A 21,583-nucleotide genomic window follows, 5' to 3' on the forward strand; every position below is an offset into this window, starting at 1 on the left:
CGTATTTAAGCTCTGGTGTCCTGAATACCATTCTGTTGTTAGTTCAGCGCTGTGTTTTGTCCCTTCCTTGTTTGGCTTCGAGCAGTTGCGCTGGTTTACAAGAACCAAGAATCAACAGGGCTGCCAGTGACAGCACTGGCGAAGAGTTTGTAGCGCCCCTCGCAGGCTTGGCACGCAGCGCCGGACAAGAAAGAGGAAGTTGGGCTAGGCCGCCGCAGCGCAAATAAACAGTTCGAACCTCAATGCTGTCGGAGCTGGTTCTTCCTCGCCTTAGCTCCAACAAGTTAACAAATACCACTAGCTAGCACTTCAGGATTGTGTTCTAAACACATTGTGAAGTGCAGCCCTCGCAAGCATTTGATATGCGTGTTTTCTAGTGAGCAAACCCGCCGACGTAAAGAAAAACATACATTTGTTGCATGGCCAGCACATTCAGGGACTAGAAACATCGATCACTGGCAGTGCAAATTGCAAGGAGTTTTATTGGTCAAAAATATATACAACAGAATGCCCACTTCCTCACTGTGTTGCAGAAAAATGGCAGATAAATGACCAGTGTTATCCCATTCTTGCATTGGTAGCCGAGAACTGTGGTTGCACAGTGGTCAGTGGTAAATCTTACTTGTATTCTGGATATTGAGCAAGGATTGGCACTGAAAATACTGAAGATCATGTGTGTCACCCATGGCATTTGATTACATTGTTTCAATATTTTAACATGAAAAAACATTCCTAACCACTATTTATTACAGTTGCTAAAACAGAACTGGACAATCTCCTCATGAAACTGATGCTTCAGGGCAGTTTAATTTGTCTTGCATACAATTTTCGTCTCGCACAAAAGAAGCTTTCTGAAGCTTTCCGGCCTTTTTCAATGCATGATTCCCACCACCTGAGTTACAGTTCTTGGAGGATGAGAAACTTGTAATAACACTGTCCATCAGTAAGGTATTGCTTCACGTTTAAAGTTTTACACAATTTCATATCGGTCTTGTTCATTAGATGCTCAAAACCAACATAAAACCTTCAAAGGTAACCCAGTTGCATGAGTATTATATCTGAATGCTGGGAAGCCTGTTGAATGCAGTTTTTTCTCAATCTGACTGCATGGAACACGAAGGAAATAACGGACTGCAAGCTGATCAAATATAACAGCTCCACATAGCTTCACATTCAAGAGTAAGGGTAAATACAAAACAATCTCTCCCTAATGAGCATTGAGCGGGCCCTGAGTATACGAAAGTGTTTCATCAAAAAACGAAGTGCGAATTTCAAAGGTTATAGTGGGCACTATAAAAATTTGGAGAATGCGTATTGATTCACTTCAGATCGCATTCATAGGGTGTCAAATTAGGAGAGTTCGAACTAGACAAATGTACAAGCGAAGCGAGATGACATTAAAAATAAAGCTGCAAAGCATAGTCTGTACATGTCAGCAGCACGCTCTTCGTGGTACGGACTGTGCCATTGGAATGCTTCCTGAGAGTGGAACTGACCCCTGTCCGGATTCATCCAAGTTCAGTTCCTTTTGGTTGTGGAGTATCTGCAAGAAAAGATGCGAAACTTATCTGAAGACCATTGCCTCCTTGCTTACAATGGATGGAACTCGTGATTACATAGACCACATGCACTGCTGAGCAGGGTCAAGGAACCTTGCCTTGGCTTTACTTTCTGGAACTGCGTCTGTGCCAAAGCTAACAGTGCTGCTTGCAGTTTTCATTGCCTATTGTGAAGAATTAAGAAGCTCAGTTCAAAACAACAATTAACAGCTTTGCCAAGCTTTGTAACTTTTGTAGAGCTACACTGGTGAGACATTAAAACACTATCGGCACTGTGTTACAGCTAAGGCACTTCAGATAATGTGGGTTTACAACAGGTAGTCTTGTGTGCAAAACAGTAACACCATTTTTTATACGCGAGAAATTTTCTAATGAAGAAAGTGCTGACCGTCGTTGCTTCTGTGATTAAAGTAAAAAAAAAGCATTGTGCATATTGTATGACACTACATCCCCCTTGCCACCCCGCAAACACTTCATCGGAAGTTGCGTATCAGTCTGCCACTGATTTTGCACTAATACTGCTCAAGTTTTGTTTTTTAAGTGGAAAAGAAATGTTTTATGGAATGGATTGCTGCGCTTCATGAGCTTACTGATAAAATTTAGTTTCCTGCAGACACTGCCCAGGTTAGGAGTCAGTCTTAATTCACTAAGCACGCCTTTATGGTTTGGCTTATATATTATTTCTTATTTCGAAATAGTATGTAAGGCAGGCATTTAGTTCTGGCATACTCTACATAAATGCGTCTCACAAGTTGTTTGCAGCACTGTAAAAAGTAGAGGTCTCTCATCCAATCAGTGCTCAGAAAGACAAGTTGTCCCTCAAATGTTTCAGTGGTTTTGTGACTATTTTTCAAACAGTTCTTGCAGAATTCGAAAAGGTACTTCAGGATGGCGTTTTGGAAAGTAGAACAAGGGTTTAATTCACTGGCTAAATTAGCACGGAAAGTCCACACTAGCACACCACTGCTGCGAAGTGGTACGTCACCATATCTCAAATATATGGTGTCCGCCGAGCCGGCCCAGTCTCCAGCACGCTGCAGCTCGACACTGGCGCTCTTTGCCTCCTCAGGGATTGAGCCACCAGTCGAGGGGGGGGGGGGGGGGGGGGGGGAGGGCAGGAACACGTTCTTCAGTGCGTCGTTCTGATTGCATCAGACCGCCATAGCCTTGGCACGAGCGGAGTCTCCTACAACTCCGCAATGGAAGGGCCCCTCCCCCCTGCCTGCATCTCCTGCGGAGCAGACGAGACCCTGCACCGCCTGCTGTGTGTGTGTCCTGCCCTTAAGTCAGCCCGCAGCCCCATGTTGAGAGGCTACCGCCTCCTGGGCCTACCGTCATCAACGGACCGCAACTGGATGCGAGCCTTCCGGCTCCTGCTTCAGTACCTCAGTCAACTGGACTGGCCAGTCCAGGCTGTAAAGGGCTGGGCAGATGCAGACCGGGCTTCTTGGGCCGCCACGCACCATCGGCCACCGAGCACACGCAACGCTCCGAATCCCCCCCCCCCCCTCTTCTCCAAGCAGTGCCCCCGCAGAATGGTGGCAGAAGGAGAGCGCGGTACAAGGCAAACGCGTGAAAAACCATGTGAACAAATTACAAACCAGGGGTCATGTGGTTGCACGTCAGTCCCCTGTTTTCCTACAATCCGCTCTTCAGTCACGCAGCGTTTGCCGATTCTAGGGTCTTTTATGCGGAATCGGAGCATTTCAAGCAGTATATTAGTCGCCAAATTTAGACGGCACATTTTCTTTTGCAGAAAACCCTCCGTCAACTTGGAAGCGAAACCGCCGCCTCGTGCGTTTCCGCGAGCGCCGCCGCTCCCATCCGCACTAGTGAAGCGAAGGTGCCGCCACTGTAGGTCAATCTCGCGGCGAATAGTGGTAGTGTATAAACACGCATGACAAGAAGAAAAAGGAAAGGCTGGAAGATTAGAAGGTAGGGGACAGTGAGCCAGGAACTAGGAGTGGGGCCTTCAGAAGCAAGGATTATTGAAGAACAGTCATCAGAGAGGATGGGCTCAAGTGCAGTTCATTAGTTTTACTTTTACATTTTTTGTTTCTTGCATGGCAGGTTGTTCACAATAAAGTTTCGGTTTCAACAAGGAACTTGGAATGTAGGTAATGGCATTTGACAAAGATCACAGTAGCGTACAAAGAGTTGTGCAAGGAAATTGCAATAGCTTGAGGGAATTGCAAGTCAGTAGATGAGAGCTTCTTACTAAATACCACAGTGAATTAAGGTTAGCCTTCGTCATTTTTTGTAACTCTAATTCTTGCAAACTCAAGAGCCTTGCCTGCTAGGCCTATGCCTGTTTCCTGAAAGAGTGTGCATCATATGAATACCTCTGCGCACAATGAGAAAAAAAAAAAAACTCGCAAATTGAGACTTCCGTTCGATTCCCTGCATCTCCACAATTTTTTTTTATTCGACGGTTCTCGTGTTACAACGCCGACACCGGCTTTTCTGAAACAAGAGCTCCTTAACGCTCTTGCGTTAAAAGGTATTGTGAACACAGTCATCAGGTTTTGCTTCCGCGCAGCTTTGCTTGCAACTGCGCATAGTACAGGCTATGACTTCGTTTTAAAGGGAATATTCCCCTGAACATCCCATGTTGGGGAGCACCGTGAAGGTGTAATCGATTGCAAGTCAGCCTTTCAATCAGTTTTAGTCACCTGCGCCTTACGTACAGCAGTTAGAATGGCCTCGTCAAAGTCACTGAAACGCATAATCAGTGCCACATTTAAAACACTAGCAAAAAAAAAAGCATAAGAACTTACTTCAGCACGAGACGCCAATAAACAAGTTGCGTTTTAGAAACTGTCTCTGCCCTATGGCATCGCGTGAAACTGCCCACTGTGAATTCGCTCACCTGAGTTATTAAGAACCGGGCTGCTTCCTCGATGTTGAGGTTCTCCTTGGCTGACGTGAGGAACCAACCGGCGAAGTTGTTTTCTTTGCAGAACTCGTTCATTTCAGTTGCATTGTTTACCACGCCTTCTTTGGACATGTCACACTAGAGTGAAATTCAAAGATGTGAAAGTTTTAGAGAGACAGTTAATACAGGCAAAAAGCAGTAATGATAGAGATTGAGAGAGAACATACAGCAACTAAATAAGTGGATACTGATGTCGCCCTAGGAAGCACGCACAAATCAATGAATACAGGTTGTCTCGCCCAAGTTGAATAAACATTTTAAATGCCGTGATTTTACTGATCAATTAAATCTGGGGGCGGCTTATGAAAGTTTTACGTCCCAAAGCGACTCAGGCTATGAGGGACGCCGTAGTTAAGGGCTCCGGAAATTTCGACCACCTGGGGTTCATTAACGTGCACTGACATGGCAGAGTACAGGGGCCTCTAGAATTTTTCCTCCATCGAAACTGGACCGCCGCGGCCGGGATTGAACCCGCGTCTTTCGGGTCAGCAGCCGAGCGTCATAACCACTGAGATCAATAAAATTTTAAGCCACCGTAAGTAACACGAACAGTGTAATAAAGAAAATTGACTGAAAAAGCGTCGAAAAATTACCAGAAAGGGCAATTCTCGAAAGGGTAGCGTTACTTTCTTTTTTTTTTCGTGGGCGCGTTAGAGCATAAAATTGCGCCGTGGCAGTTGCCAGTGAGTGGTCTTCGTGAGTGGCGCAATTTTTAACACAGATGCACAATAAGGACACATTATTTTGCCAGCATTATAAATATTGTTCACGCTCCCTGAACAAAGCTGCTGTCACAACAATATTATTGTGACGCATTCATTCAGGACGTAGGCTGTAGATTGTTCCAGTGACGTCATATGACGTCACTGAAACAATCTACAACCTTGAAGTTAGATCTTAAAAGGTATGTTTGATATTAAAAATAATTATTCTTATTCGATCACTCAGTTAAAGAATGAAAAGTGCCCCTTATAAGTGTTCACCAGGCGACCACCAACAATACTGCTTCATGCTTCACTATCATTCTTGTAATTTTTTTCCTTTGATTATATGAGCTAAACCATCTGAAGAAATGAAACTTCAAAATTTTGCGATCAAGTTACATGCAGCGCCCGGTGCTCTGCCACTTTCTGCTCAATCACGAAAAAAATTAACATATCCCGTAGCATCGGAAACATCCTTTTTCTGAATTACAATAATAATATACATTTAATTTTTACTCTATTGTTTAATGTCGACAGCGCAAAAGCCGATTTAAAGCCTCATTGACCAATTGTCTGTCCAGCGAAAGATAAAACCGCCCTATTTTCCGAAACTTTCCCGATGAACATTTTTTTTTGTGCGCCTTTGTGTTGGCTTCGCCGCATATGTTGTGTTCTAGTTAGAAAGCATGCTTTAAAGAAAGGACCGGGGGCGAACCATTAAATTTTTCAGCTGCACTCACTCGCCCAGCGCAAAATTGCGGCCTTCGTGCGTCGCAGGAGGCAGAGTGAGAACCAGCGACCTGGAATTAGAGGGCTGCCGTGACTGGACGTAGAGGATTTACTAAGGACGTTCCTCCAACGCATGGAAATTGCCCCGGGTGAGGAAACTCGAAATCGTGATTTCCAGACTTCGCAACAAAGCTGCATTCTCTCTGCCCTCCCATTATTAATGCGATAGAGAGAAAGGTCCTGTTCGATGGAAAACCCGGCTTTATCAGCGTTGTGACAAGAAAATTCTCGTTTGTCGAGAGGGTTGTGAGATGTGAGAACAAAGCAATTTCGTTTGAAGGAAAACTTAGTTGCTCAAGTGCTGGAGTCTAACTTCTGTCCCTTGGGTCGCGAGCCGGGCAAGCTACCACTACACCACTCATCATCATCATCATCATCATCATCATCATAAGCCTGACTACACCCACTGCCGGGCAAAGGCCTCTCCAATTAGCCCTGTCCTTCGCCAGCTGCGCCCACCCTATGCCCGCAAACTTCTTAATCTTATCCGCCCACCTAGCCTTCTGCCGCGCCCTGCTACGCTTGCCTTCTCTTGGAATCCACTCCGTTACCCTTGAGGACCAGCGGTTATCTCGCCTTCGCAACACATGCCCTGCCCAAGCCCATTTCTTCCTCTTGCCATTGGCATCTTGCCAATGGGTGTGCTCAATGCGTTCCAGGGTAGAGTGTCCTAGACCACGAGACGCAGGTTCTGCTCATGTACCTTGTTGGCGAGCAGGACACAGGGTATAGGTGTTCCTTCGGGCAGCTGCACCTTGGCGTCCAGGTCGGCCTTCCACTTGCGCACTGCCTCGAAGGTCTGCGACCGCGTCACGTCGAACACGATGAACGCGCCCACGGCCTCCTTGTAGTAGACACGCGTCATGTTGCCGAAACGCTCCTGGCCTGCAGATAACGCGCGCAGGGACACCATGAACGTGCCGTCGCATGTTACTCTGATGGTTTATGGGGGTTTGACGTCCCAAAGCGACTCAGGCTATGAGGGAAGCCATGGTGAAGGGCTCCGGAAATTTCTACCAGCTGGGATTCTTTAACGGCCACTGACATCGTACAGTACACGGGCCTCTAGAATTTCGCGGCCATCAAAATTCGACGGCCGCGGCCGGGATCGAACCCGCGTCTTTCGGGCCAGCAGCTGAGCGCCATAAGCACTGAGGTAATGCGTCGGCGGGTGTTACTCTGAGCGTTAACGGAACGTATAATGCGTGGGCTGGCTTCACATGGAAGGACCAAGGGATGCCCTGAGCTCTAATTTCAATCGTCAGATACTTTACCAGCCCGAGATTAGTTTTCTTAGGTGCGCTACGGGTGTGAAGATGACGCAGTGTAGCGCATTTCGTGCCTGATCTTTTACTGGGAAAGCGATACCAGTATGATGTGAAATCGCCGGTGTCTGTCAGTAGCCTCAGACAGGGAAACCTCCACCAGCCACTTCCTCACTGCACTCCACTAGCTAGGAGGCTTCCCATGCATTCACCACTACCAACGACTCACAGCCTTACCCACTTCCACCCCCCCCCCCCCTCCTTTCCGAGAAAAAGAAATTCTGTCGCGAGTATAAAGCCTCGCTTAGAGTAGTACGTTCATCAGAGTAAAAGCATCAAAGTAATCACCCAGCGTATTTCCCAGAATTGTCCCATCAAATATCTGATCGTTCTGTATTTTTTCAAGGTCGTTTATTGAACACATAATTTGACCATCTACTTCGCGTACAAGAACTGCACTTTATCTTTGTTTTCTGCGCTGCTGCACTGTACGAGTTACATTCTATTAGTACACGTCGGCGTTCATTCAGTGTGATATGCATTTACTTACGACTGACATGTTTGAATTTAGAACTGCGGCTGCCGTGCATAGTCTTAAATTCATTGTTATTTCTTTGTCTTTCAGTTGTCTGGTGCCCGTTACTTTTTACTCATTATAAACAACCGCTTATTTCTGGTAGATCAGAACTTTCAGCACGTGCCATTTGGTAAAATGGAGCAGCTATGCCTCGAGACGTAATATACAAGCCCTTCGCTCTGCAGCTTCACGAAGCCTCTCACGCTACCTGAAGGAAACAATTACAAGGTGATCAGACACTTTATACGAGAATGCTGTGGAAGCAGTTGGATTTACCTACGATGATTACTTTTACGAGTTTACTCTAAGCCGAAGCTTCACGCATGCGACAGAATTTTTCTGGATGGTGAAGGGGGGCAAATTTGGGTGGGTGGCTAGGTGTGGCGTACCTAGAGGGCGAAGGTGGAGCGGGGCGGCGGTTCGAGGGTGGAGATAAGTGGGCGGGAATAGGGTTCAAATGGGGAGGTGCCTTAAAAGAACGTCTTGCTGGGCAAGTTGGTAACTGTACATCTTTGGTTACAGGCGCGAAAACAGACACAACACAAGGCGCTCCGTCCGTTCTTTCTGCCTTGTGTTGTGTGTTTTCGCACCTGTAACCAAAGGGGAGGTGGCTGGTGGGGGATGCTTCTGGAAGACAGAGGGTTCACTCAACGTGGCTTGAGACTGACGCTAGCATTTTTGCGCACTTGTTTTTTAACGCAGTCTGACGAACATGGGCTAAGCGAAGTGGCGAGAGTGTTTTTGCATCTTTCCCGCGCAGAGAACGCCAGGAGAGCAGAGCTTACCTGCGATATCCCACAGCTGAAGCCGAATAAGAGTATTTTCATCCCATTCCACAACCTTGAGCGCGAAGTCGACGCCGATCTGTGTTGCGGTGAAGTCAAGGTTTTGGATAACGGTGACGGATTCAGTTAACCGTATTTCGACCTGTACACGCACATTCTCTTGCACTTCAGGTAGCCTTTTCATATACTGAGCGCGATTAAAATATGGTAGCGAATAATTCTTTACTATTTGTTTCTCGATACTTGCGAATTAAAAAAAGAAAACGATTTGCAAATCTGTGTCCCGTTTAGCCCCCATTATGCCTTATGTTTTCTCTCGCTGCGCACCTTCAAGCGTATGCAGTTTGTACTCAAAATCTTATTTCTTTAGGCTCCCGGAACGGTAGCAGAGCGCACTGATAAATTGATTCATGGTTCGCAATTCACTTAGGATACTGCTAAATTTGTGAATAAGTCGCCCCTTTGCGGGACAGCTTCTGTTCGTCAGCCATGTTCAACATTCTAGGACAAAAAATTTGAACATTGGAGAATTGTAAGGTACTGCTATGTAAATAATGAAGATAATGCTCCATTATTTTGATATGTAGCAATTTTTTAAAGTGTTTTCAGCGATCGCATCAAACAGTTAAGACTGCTATAGAAAACCAATGGGGAATGCCTTTGACGATAGCAAAAAAATACCTGTCGGAGGGAGATCTACGGATATATTGATTGTTAAAGTGAGACCTTACAATACATAAAAATGGCGTTCATAAACTTTTCCAGTTCAAAAATGCTTTTGTCCAGAATTGTTGGGCACGTTTAGGTTGAAGTCTATCTTAATCCGGCGTATAAAAATGGTGGGGCAGTCTTGAATCAAGACTGAATAAGAACGCGCTCCATTTGCTTGCATTTTTTTTTGTCTTGCGCAAGCAATAAAAGGGTACGCAGTGCATAGCGCTTCGAAAACTGCAACACGCTCTTCACGCGACGGCCGCCATGTGCGAGCCACGTGTGTAGGATACGGTCGCTCTGTAGTGGTGCGAGAAGAACTGGTGCACATAGCGCTTGATGATGCTCGTCTTGCCGGTGCCCAGCTCGCCGATGACGAGGATCTTGTACAGGTGCTCGCGCTGCTGCTCCTTCATCATGCCCTGCGAGAGAGGATAGCTGCGTACGAAAGGAACCGGAATTGAATTTCCCCCAATGCAAACCATAGACACCTTTAGGGTACCATGTACCGCGTTACCGTTACCGGAGTACCGGGAGCCCGCCCACCGTCGGTGAGCCCGCGCTGATTGGTCCCGACGCTGAAGGCGCTCAAGCAGCTGCCGGATATCTGGCGCCATCTGGCGCCGTCAAGGCGATTTGCGCATGCGCATTGACTGCGCGTGGGCTCCCGGTACTCCGGTACCGGTAACGGTAACACGGTAGACGGCATGCTAAAGGTGACTCATACCAAGTCATAAAAATCATTCACCGATCCAGCGCGTTACGATTCATAGCTCAGTTAGACCACCGTGTACGACCATTGCGGTGATTCGTTGGCGCTGATACCGTTGCCGCGTTTATTTGCTTAGCCACATTTTCCGCACACTCTTAGTTACCGTGGTTAGCGTATTTACTGTACGACGACACTAAAAGTATTTTTTTCCTTCCAATTATCATTTTGTCGCGCTGTTACCACGATGTTTACGCGCCTGCTCGTTCATTCGCATTCACGAAATATTGTGGGCCAGTTTTGGCCTTGGCGCTTTAGAGTAAAAAAAAAACTGCACGGACACACAAAGTCAGAATGTCAGGACACCGTCATCTCTTACGCAGTAAATGCTTGCGTACACCTTCGCCGCAAAAAGATGAGGGTGATTATGATAATGACTTGGCGCAAGGGCAGCTTGTCCAAAGAGCACCATGGCCAACGTGTTGGCCTGCACGAGGTGGCGTTAAAGACCCAGTTTCTCCAAGCATTTAACCCCAGAGGAGCCGTGCACTAGGCCAAGGGAAAGCTTGTACCCGTGAAAAAAGCTTTCACCCACCGAGAGAACTTGAACTCATGCGGAAAGCTTTTACCGACTGGAAAACCGGTGCGAATCTGGTTCCTTTTCACCGGTAGAGAGAGAAGGAACTAACGGAAATGAGCTGAACGAGGCACAGTTACCGACTGTCTACTCTAGACATGAGCGCGGAGATAAAGGAAATGGGAGATAACAGAAGAGTGAATGGGTTAATGAGGTTTAACGTCCCTAAGTGACTCAGGCTGTGAGGGACGCCGTAGAGGAGGGCTCTGGATAATTTCGGCCATCTGGGGTTTTTTAGCCTGCACTGACATCGCACAGTACGCCGACCTTTAGCATTCCTGCGTCCATTATAATGGGACCATCGCGGCAGGGATCGAACCCACGTCTTTCGAGTCAGCACCCAAGCATGACAACTCTAGATGGAGAAGGAAAGTTTAGGCAGTCATGTCCATGAAAGATGACCATGGCCAAGGGTCCGTTGTGGCCACTAAAGGCAAAGAACGTGTCGACACTGCGTCTGCAGGCGTAGTCTGCATCAGAACATGTGCGCTACGTCTGACGTTACGAACTTGGTTAAAGTGCAGTATTCGGCTTGGTGTTTTAAAAACACGGTGAAAACCTAGGGCCCTTTGTTTACGAGTAAACCCAGTTTTACTCTATCGTTGCGCCTCGAAAGGATTTCTTAAAAATTGCATTAAACCCGATTTTTGTCCGAAAATGCACCTTCTATGGAACAGTTTTTCAGTGCATGAAGCTGAAGAGTCCGCGCGGTATCTTGTGCTTATTCCAGAGCAATGTTTTCGTTTAAATGGTGATTTAACGCATCTTTAACCCTTGTTACAACGAGGCGGATAAGCTTAAAAAGTACGTTTTAGAAGGGAGAGGTTAAAACATGGGTATTAACCAGGCATCTTACAAGGCGTCATTGTACCAAGCGCTATACCTACGCTATCGACGTCCTACTCGAAACCTCTTGCACATTAAAATGGCTGCTGTGACGATCTGTGCATATATTTCTGCAGCGTACAAACAAAGCCAAGTAGGCCTTGCACGGAAATGCAAATGTTATGCAGGACATGGTAATGTACGCAACAAATTATAATGGGGGGAAAAAAATCTCAAGTGGTAGATAGTTTTGTAGTGCACCTTCAATTTCGGTATTGTTTATGAAAATAACGAGCGAAAAGTTAAGCATTTTACGTCCAATACTTAAACAATCGCTAATCGTAAACTGTTTCTTTTTTTGCTAAAAAAAATGACCCGAAAAACCCCCAGTCGTAGATTTCTTTTTTTTACCCAAATTTCAACAACAAAAAAAAGCTGCCCGATCTCTACCTTCCGAATTCCACGGGAAATAAAACGCGGAACCGAAGTGCCCTATGGAAATTGTTTTTTGAGACGATACCACCTGTGTCCCTGAGCACTTTTTGCGCCACGCGGGCATTACGTATTAGCGTAATGCCCGGTACTAGCGTATTGCACCAAACGCCGACTTCGCGCGCGCGGTGGCCCCACCTGATTCTAACCATGCGACTGTGCGTGCACAGGAGGCATACACGTCTACGCAATGCGGTGTAAATCCACGCTATTAAGTATCCGTATTGCCAAAAGCCTCTATTTTGAATTTTCACGAAATCCTTCCCGTAGCGGTCTTCGCCTACATTCGTAAATCTTTAGGCATGCAATGTCCTTAGCGCTGTATCGTTATCTATCGTGCACCACCCAAGAGGCGGCCGTGAATCACGAACCGCTGTATACGGACAGCTTTTCTTATCCGTTTCCTTGCTGTAAAGGCAGCATGACCATTATCGGCTACGTTATCGCCTTGCAAAGCCTGACCACAGGTGATTGGTGAAGCGTGCTTTTTTGGACACTCGTTGAATTCGCTCTCACAGGGAAACGTATCTCAATGAGAGATTTAAAAAAAAAAAAAGAGGTGCGCCGTACTGACAACTTTTGCTACGCTGTAATAAATAGTGGAATTTGAAAAAAAAAGCGGAAGCAGTGACCATAGTAAGGATGTTTTTCAGTCTTGATGTTGAAAGGAGACTAGCATCGCGGGTTCGGCTAACAGGCAGAGGAAAATGTCGTTTCGCTCAGAATAGCTGCCGAGCTATGCGGGCGGTGGGCATTACACTGTGTGCCCGCGTCGCTTCATATCCTGCATGGAATTGCCCTCTGGGTCGCATTGGGGCAGCTCAGCAATAAGCTATTGTCTGAAGACAGTACCCTCGGTTACTGCCCCACGTGTTATCCAGGAACAAAGTGCTGCTGCGGAATTTCAGATTCAAAGGTATTCCAGCAACAGTGCAGCGCATTTATTTGCTATAGTGAGCGTCGAACTGTACTTTTTTTTTTAGGTCTTCGTACGAGCTAGGTCGGTAGTTAGAGTGAGCATGCTGTTTTCTCCCTAAAAGCAGTTCGAGGGGCCATATTTCACGTTTACTTTCCTTATTCACCTATTTACCCCTTGATGCTGGTCAGTCGGTTCATTGATAACGAAGCCGGCGAAACACGTTGCTTGCTAGCTATCACTCCTAACGTCACGGATGACGCCTGCAAATTACACGGGGACACAACATGGTGAAATTTCCAATTGCAACCATGCACTGCTGTGGTAGTAAAACGAAGACACTCCCCACCTCCATGAGTGTACTCACTCCCACGCCCAGTTGAACTGCCTGATCACAGATGGAAGCACATTAACGACGGCGTTCACTTCAAGGCCGGTGTGTCCCTCCTGGCCCAGGTTCTTTCAGACAACACTGTCCTTGGCCAGAAGGTAAACGCGGTAGTTCTAGGTTACAATGCCTTACTATCTCGAAGCCATTTACCCCGGATTAATGTCCTTTTACAACTAGCGCTACAAAAGAAAAGGCGCCCTAAGAATACATTGAACTTAGTTGCGGCAGTGGCCCCTTTGCACAGGCTTTCTTAGACAACGCTTGTTGATAACGATAGTTGCCCAATTAACAAGTACTATTTACTTCTCAACGCCTGCCTCACTCCCATCTGCACCCAACACGTGAGTACTGACTGCACCACATGATACCTTCCCCCCGAGATGATATAGGTACTTGTATGTGGGGCTCTAACTTCGCGAATCTGCACGCAGGCTGAGGGACGCGGCAGTGGAAGGCCCCGAATTAACTTCAACCTCCTGGGGTTCTTTACCGTGCACTGACATCACCGTAGCACACGCCAGTGCACAATGTGCCCTGTATTCCGCCTCCTCCGAGATGCGGCTGCTGCGGCCAGGGTTCGATCTCGCTGCCTTTGGATCAGCAGCCGAACGCCAAGACCACCGCGACGGGTATTCCGCCGAGGTCACTCTGCTGCCCCTCAAGCACGAGTCGCATGGGCAGCCCCATTTCGATAGAGGCTTAATGCAGAACATGCAGACATATCGAGGCATGTTAAAGAAATCCAGATGGTCGAAATTAATTCGGTATACCTCCAGCAGGCGGCACACTTCGAAACCCGGCCGTTGGTTCGACAAAAAAAAAAAGGAGAATACTAGGTATCCTCTCAAAAGCAAAACAAGAAACCCAGGCCAATCGCTGCCGTGTCATGGACGTGCCACTTCAAAACACCTGAGGCGCCTTTCGGCCTCCACGATATAGGTATTGTTGATACGAAAGAAAAAGCAAAAGCGACAAAGGGAAGGGAAAAGAAGGCGATATCATTAGACAGCAAGAAGATAGCTGAGAGCAAGCTGCCAAGATGAGCGACAGCCATGTGCCCCTGAGGCACGTGGCTTGCACTGCAGGAATTCGCACAAACAATATCGTTCGTACGTGTGTGTGAGCAACAAACGGCAGAATGTGCTCGTGGACTTGATCTAGCAAGCTGTGTGCCTCGAAATAGGAACACAGAATTGCTACAGGCGCCACATTCGACCTTCGCCCGAGAACTTTCCTCGAGTTTGCTCAAAGAAGGCGTACACGTTGCATGCACACAAATCTGACTTTTCATTTTTATTTTTCCTAAAATGAAATTAATTGGACATTTAATCAGCCGCTCAGCTTTTTTCTTTCTTTTCTTCGCCCAAACAATCAATTACGATGAGCTCAAAAGACTACAAACCTTTCGTGCATAGTCGGGTTCTGCGAGTCAGAGTTTCTGAGGAAGCACACTTATGCCCAGTGTACTCGTGGGATATTTATAGTATCTACAAAAACAGACCTTGAACAGATGTAGGGCATCGCTTAAACGCGTGTCAGAAATACGCACACAGTTGCCCCAAGAAATCAGGTTGCCGGATAGGGGCGTTCAGTTCACGCGACGGTAGGTATCGTAGCAAAAACACCGTCGCAGCACGGAGCACTACTGGCCCATTTTCGCAGATACGAGGTGTACTACTCAGGTATGGTTCAGCAGAGAAGCCTTTTGGCGTAAGAAAAGGAGGACAGAGTACAAGGAACCAGGACTGTGCATTCCCATCGACCTTGCCTTTGTATTTCTCTCTCGGCTGAAGTTGCTACCTGTGACCTATACGATGCTATGCCTGTAGTGCCTGATTGTTCAACTCACTGGCAGTGCAAGGGAATTGCACTGCCGTGAAAAAAAAGGGGGCCTGGACTAAGAAATTCGTCAATCGTGGGTAACCTAGCTGATATTTTGATTAACCTAGGCTTTGACAGTAAATGAGATATCAAACGACTGTTATGACAATAAATAATACCACGTGCCAAAACTATACTTTGCTGGTTTGTAGGGTTTGTTGTCCCAAAGCGACTCAGGCTATGAGGGAATTCCGTAGTGGAGGGCTTCGGATAATTTGGTCCATCTGCGGCTGTTTCACCTGCACTGACATTGCACAGTACACGGGCCTCCAAATGCGACCGCCGCGGCCGGGATCGAATCTGCATCTTTCGAGGCAGCAGCCGAGCACCACAACCACTGTGCCTCCGCGGTGATTCAAAATTTCACTTTGCGTCACGTGATAGTACCTAAGGCATTTTTTATAGCTTTACAGGCGAAAAAATGCTCAATGCGCGAATACATTGTGCCATTTATTTTCTTTCAGCTGCACACACTGCGTACATGGGGTTACTGAAGCAAGACCCTCATCTGTTCGAAGTTGCTGGCATCGCTATACTTCAAAAATTTCATTTTCCATGCTTTTATGCTTCGACTCGTAGCAGTATAGGGTCACTAACCAAGTCAAAGTTTAATTAAACACAATGACGTTTCGTAAGCCCTACGGCTTCCTTGTTCATTGTGAAGTCATAGGGCTTCCGAAACGTCTTTATGTTTCATTAAGCTGTGACTTGGTTAGTGACCCTTTATATTTTTTCATTACGCCACCACCTGACCAGACGATGTTCGTCGAACTCTTGTTTATTCCTAGCAGTAGATGCCTCGCTAGCGAGAAAACAGTCCTGTCTACTGATGAAGCCTCGGCCTGCCATTTTCATCTGTCACGCTTGGCAGGTTGCAAAGCGAATGGAGGGAAAACCCCTCTCTCCACTTTCAGAAAAGAGGGAAATACAAGTGGGAGAGGATGCCAGGCGACGGGTTTCGGGCGGAAAAGTGGAGGCGGCGAATCCCCGTTTTCTTTTCGTGCACTTGCACTAGGTGGGCGAAAAGCTCCCATGTGTCCTTGTCAATAAGGAAAACCGGTTTCGCGGCAGCTGTAGCCAAGTGGAAAAGCAGAAACCGCGCCACGCCAGCTGCCTCTTACATTCAATTCAATATGGTGTACAAAAGCTGTAGGGAAATATAAACACACTTCTGACAATAAGGCAGAGAATATAATTCGTCATATTGGGAAGATGGAACCAATGGTCACTACAAAGAATGCTTTTGAGTTATTTTAAATAGCTCGCGTAGAGCACATTTAGGAATTTCGCTCATTGAAACGTTCTACTTTTCCTCCCCTGTTGTTAATAACCAAATAACGTCATTCGCATCTCTAAACCACTGAAACCGTTATGTGCACGCAAGAAATCTTGAGGCGTGGAAAATCCCATACTTCAGATCATTCTATAAACACCAAGCTTTGCCACACAACCTCCCATTTATACTGAACAAATTCACGTACACATTGTGATTGAATCGAAGAGGTTTCCGGTCTGTTTTTCTTGTAATTATGATGTTCTTGTTATACTTTGGTCTCACTTCGTTGCCGCCTTCTGTTATGCGCTGTATTTCTGAGAATTGATGGTGTACGATGTATTGTTCTTGAAATGTGTTATGCTTGGCTTTTAAGTCTTGTTGTTGAAGCAGTACTATCTTTATTTCTATTTTTAATGCTTTGCAGCATCGTATCAACTTATCAAAACTGCAATTATTGGTGCCAAATCGTTTTTAAATGAAATTCTGTAAACCGCAGCTGTTATGTAATTGTTCCCTGGGACTCAGTAAAGCTGCTTCAGCAGCGTTTAGCCCAGGAGACCCTCAAGCTGCTTTTCCGAAAAAAAAAAAACTTCGCTGTCTGTAAAACCTTTGTAAGTAACCTATGAGAACGGCCTATTCATATCGTGATATCGCACCTACGTCGCATTTAGTTTAACGAATTGAATAGAGGGTTAATTTTTAAGTGATCCAATTTCACTTTTATGCTTGAAAATTACGAAGGCACACGGGGTAGGAGTAGAACACAATGCGTGCAAGACACTCAGGACTAAACTCTGCGCACCTCTCCAGTGGTAAAACAACGGTTAATTTTACAGGCTATGCCAAACCGTCCACCTGCTCACGCTTAGGCGACAGCGCAGAGGTGCCGCAAGGTAACCCAAGTCAGCCTAAGTGTTGAACCGCCTCATCGTTGTGTGCAATTAAACTGAGAACCCAGGAATACACTGTGCCACGATTTCCCGAGTCAGAGGACGTGTTCAAAGCTCGAGATATCAATCCAGTGTATGCATATAACACGGCATCGAGAAATGCGGGGGAAAAAAAGGAAAGGGTATAGTGATGAAGATGGAATCAATGGTGTTTACCTTGCTTCGGCTAAATTGCTGGTCAGAGAATCACCTTTGCACGCGTGAACGCCCCCGCAACGCGACGTCGCTTACCTATACGCCACCAGGTTTCAGATTAGTTTCCCAACGACGTCAACCATCTTTGTCACTTTCTGATTGCACGTTGCCCGGCACTCTCCCATCAGCTACAGCCATCCTTATCGGCGGCCTATCGGTCTATGTCACCGGCGCTCCACTCGCTTTATCAGAGTGCGGCTTTAAAAATATCAGTGCCGTAAAGCCGGCCGCTTCCGAGCACTGCGTGGAAAAAGTTGTTCGCAGAGTTTAACGCTGGCCATTTGTTGGAGACGTTTCCGTCGGCAGTGCTTTTTGAGGGCTAGACAAAGCAGAATCGATTGGCCAGCATTTTACAAGTAGCGCGATGATTTTCTTTTATGAACACAATTTTTCCCGAAGAAAGCTGCTTTCGGAGCAATCCTGGCTTCAGATAAGTTTCAGCGCCGAATGCAAGGCTTGCACAAACAGCGCTCTTGTAACTTGATCGGCCTATTGCTACAGAAAAATGGGTACTCGCTCTTCCAACTTAATATCCCGGCTGGAATGAACGGAATTGGCGTAGAGTATGCAGAAAATCTTTCCGCCAGGAGGGAATAAAATCAGTACAAGTTACGGCTTTTGACATTGCTCCTACACGCATTCTTAAAAGCGTTCACGAAGGTTTACAAAGGTTCACGGCTACTGCACCACTATGCAGTGGCGGAGGCTTTAAATAACTTTATATCTAACTAAAAGGGGCACGGTCGCATCAAACAGTGTCCAAGCGTACAAATCCTACGCATCCCGAGCAACACGTACGGCCAGTATGTTGTGCTGGTAATCACTTTTCTAGCACATGAGCACAACAGGCGTATTGTGTTCATGCTTCTCTATTATATTGCGTACAAAAAAACAAATGATATACAGCTTCTATGCTAGTTCTAGCGGTAGATATCGTAAGATGTGGCTGCGTTCTCTAAAATGCACTTTACCTTACCAAACCCGGCTGTGAAAATGCAAATTTTATGTGTGTGTGAGTGTCCGTGCGTGTATGCTTTCTTTGATTCTGATGACAGAAGAGCTGTTTACACTTTTATCGTCCTCCGAATCAAAGGCACGAACTTCTGTAAACACTACTTTTCGGCCAGTTAAAAAACTTCACAGGTGACGTAGTACAAAACTGTGCACCATACTTAAGCCGCAATGCTTTAGTTGCAAAATAAATTTGGCACTAACTTTACTTGTAACGACCAAAGAATACTGATATTCAAATACAATTCGAATGTTGATGTTATTCCTATCGCCCTATCCCATACCTCGGTTCGTAATGAGCGAATGTTTAAATATGGCTTTCGCTAACGCATTCATTACCTACGCTAGATGAGTCACCCTGTTATCTTAAAAAAAAGATTACGGTGCTCTGAAACGAGTTGCCAATACGTACATCTTCCGCTGCCGCAATTCTTCGTAGAGCAGAGACTTCACCATGTTATTCCCGACTATCCAAGAATGATTCAGCATTATAGTTACCGCTCACCGTTAGAAAATGAGGTGTATAAATCAAAAATAAAAAAAAGTGAAATACAATGTAAAAGTGGTAGAAAAAAAAGCGCGGTACGCGGTGGTCAGGACGTGAAGGCAAGCAGCGCTTCAGATCTGTTTTTTTTTTTTTCAAAAGCGCCGGCATATGCATTACGAAGTTTGCGCTACGACTGTTTATTTCATCCTCAAGGAGTGCTTGCTCCGGGTAGAGTTACTAAAAAGGACGACGCAATGGATAGCCTAATGAAGCACCTCAGTAGTGTATCCTGTGCTTCTTATAGCGTCCTTCGTCACAACTCTGCATTGCGTGACGACTCGCTCTGCAATCAGCGCGAAAAAATGCAGACATGTCGACTTTAGTAACCTTTACGCGTCATAGAATGAAGATATGCGCCCGGGTCACTGAAGCGCGTCCAGGAAAACAGCGGCACGATTGTCACGGGTACACCCCGGTCGGGAAAGCGGTACGTGAGGCCTCGGAACCTATCACTACCACGCCCATTTTTCTAGTGCAGGCCTCAACGGCACTCAAGAGGACCCGGACGCAGGTGAAGAAGAGCGGTTGATCAGAGGGCACGAGAGACAGACAGGAAGAAACGACTTACGGCAACGTCCGCCGATCCTCTTGCTGTCCCGAGAGAGCGGACGGCATGGCGAGAGCGATCGCTTCGGCGGGCCGCGATAAGCGGCAATCTGCGGCGCTGACGCCTGGCGAAGGACGGACGTACTATCTGCCGTGAAAAATGCCGCTGGAACGATATCGCGCAGTAGCGCACCGAGGAAGCCGCGGCCGGCCACCGAGCGGCCGTGTGCAGACGCCAGCGGACATTATCTCCTCAGACTAGTGCTGCCATTCTCTGGTGCTCTCCCTCCATTCTTCACATTCTTCGCGTCAATACCGGTGGCATTGTTTGCCTTCAGTGAAAGCAGCGTATTGGCAAGCTTTGCACGCACGTACCTCAAAGCAGCGTAACAAGCTCGTATACGCAACATCCGTGCGATGGGATCCTTTGCGCTGCTACAGTGTTGCCATTACGCCTGATACGGAAGACAATTTAGCCGGCGTCGTGTGGATTGACAATAGAGAACTTTGCACCAGACACGAACCGATGCATATTAATTCCGTACGCGACATAAGTCAGCACGAGTGCGGAGTACTGTCACGCATAACTTGGGCAACAGCAGGAGAGGGTGGCTTGGCGCTGTATGATGGAATGATTTGTTCATTGATGGTGCACTGACTGATATTACCTAATCTTGGTGAAATGGAAGAAGCTTCCAACGCTTTCCACCGGTTTCTTCGCAAAGGGCGAATTTACAGGTCAAATTGAAGCACGGCTTTTGTTCTTTAAAAAGCCTATACCTGAGTAGAGGGACTCCGCAATTTTTTTGTGTCTGTGTGCGTGTGTGTGCGTGAAGGGGAGGGGAAGGGAGTGCAGGACTTCGAGTTTGTTTTGTTATTGAATTTTTATTGAATGCTTTTATTTAAATATTTTTTATTCTACACCCTTTAAAGGTGTTTGTTTAATGCATATAAAACTTAACATGAAATGGTCACCTTCATCAAAACAGCCCGTACAAACGTCAAATGAAACACAAACAGGATTACTGAATTGTGAACACAAGAACACAAAAATATTAGATTCTGCAACAGAAATACAGGCTGGTTTCATTGAAACTTCCACGCTATGGTGTTCGCACTATACAACTGAAAAGAAAGTGCTCTAGTATTCATTCTACTTTAAGTAAAGCATTCTCATTTCTCTCTTTACATTTTCATTGTCAAGTTCGAGTTTCATCTGACGCTGACTGTATATACGCGCGAGGAGTAATCGACTGCATTAGAAAAAAAAAAAGGTTTCCGCATCGACTGCTTCAATTCTGCTAATCGTGCTCATGAACAGGGTCAGTCAGTCAACAAATTCTGTAGGTACATGATTGCTTTAGGTTACTCAAACTAAAAGCTTTCAGACTGGCTACGAAGCCAAACAGCTCAGTCACAGTGTGATTTACATAAAACAGCGTCCTAGAATAGCATTTGTCAGAAATTTCACCTGAGCGCTAACAGTTGGGGATATGAAGGGGGGAGAGGTGCAGTGCCTCTTCTTGTGAAATGTTTGAGGGGGTAGGACGATCGACCCCTTGCGCCCCTCTGTTCCGGAGTCCCTGTGTGAGTACCATGTTTCGCAGTATTCTTTGTAAAAGGTGTATAAAAGCTGTATAAATTGTTAAAAATACATTAGCTTATGACGTTTGTTCTCTGAAAACGTTGCTTAAATGTGGAGTCAGTCGTTAAGTTTGCGAGGTTCAGTAAGAAAACTGCGCAAAATTTACATATATTCTTTTTTTTTTTGCAATAGAGTGCGCTTATTCCTTGCTGCAATAAAGTCTGGACTTTGGCAGAACGGAAAGAGCGAGAGAGCGGGAAAGCAGGAAGACAAAAAGTGACGCACGAAAGCGTTAAC

The 21,583-nt window shown here is 46.3% G+C and overlaps 1 protein-coding gene across 2 annotated transcripts; it reads right to left on the reverse strand.

Annotated features, from left to right (window-relative positions):
• Window positions 1-456: 456 nt before the first annotated feature.
• Window positions 457-19,937, reverse strand: Rab32 (RAS oncogene family member Rab32). Of its 2 annotated transcripts, none has more exons than XM_077663228.1 (6): window positions 19,724-19,937; window positions 9,619-9,747; window positions 8,615-8,693; window positions 6,691-6,872; window positions 4,429-4,572; window positions 457-1,543 (listed from the first exon to the last, which is right to left on the reverse strand). In XM_077663228.1, the coding sequence occupies exons 2-6, from the start codon at window positions 9,742-9,744 to the stop codon at window positions 1,433-1,435; spliced, it is 642 nt and encodes a 213-aa protein (XP_077519354.1). In that variant the 5' UTR covers window positions 9,745-9,747; window positions 19,724-19,937; the 3' UTR covers window positions 457-1,432. The 2 variants fall into 2 exon arrangements, with proteins under 2 accessions (XP_077519354.1, XP_077519353.1); XM_077663227.1 differs by having other exon boundaries at window positions 9,619-9,763; window positions 19,724-19,870.
• Between the last annotated feature and the right edge of the window lie 1,646 nt (window positions 19,938-21,583).

Source organism: Amblyomma americanum, chromosome 4 (genome assembly GCF_052857255.1).
Source record: "Amblyomma americanum isolate KBUSLIRL-KWMA chromosome 4, ASM5285725v1, whole genome shotgun sequence".
NCBI classification, from domain to species: Eukaryota; Metazoa; Arthropoda; class Arachnida; order Ixodida; family Ixodidae; genus Amblyomma; species Amblyomma americanum.

Excerpts from the sequence above, each read along its gene's own strand:
- Rab32 (XM_077663227.1), bottom strand. The coding sequence starts at position 19,770 with ATGCCGTCCGCTCTCTCGGGACAGCAAGAGGATCGGCGGACGTTGCC. Across the intron at positions 4,573-6,690 it reads GTGTCCTGCTCGCCAACAAG|TGTGACATGTCCAAAGAAGG; the intron begins GTACATGAGCAG and ends ATTTCACTCTAG. Across the intron at positions 1,544-4,428 it reads CCCGGTTCTTAATAACTCAG|ATACTCCACAACCAAAAGGA; the intron begins GTGAGCGAATTC and ends CTTTTCTTGCAG.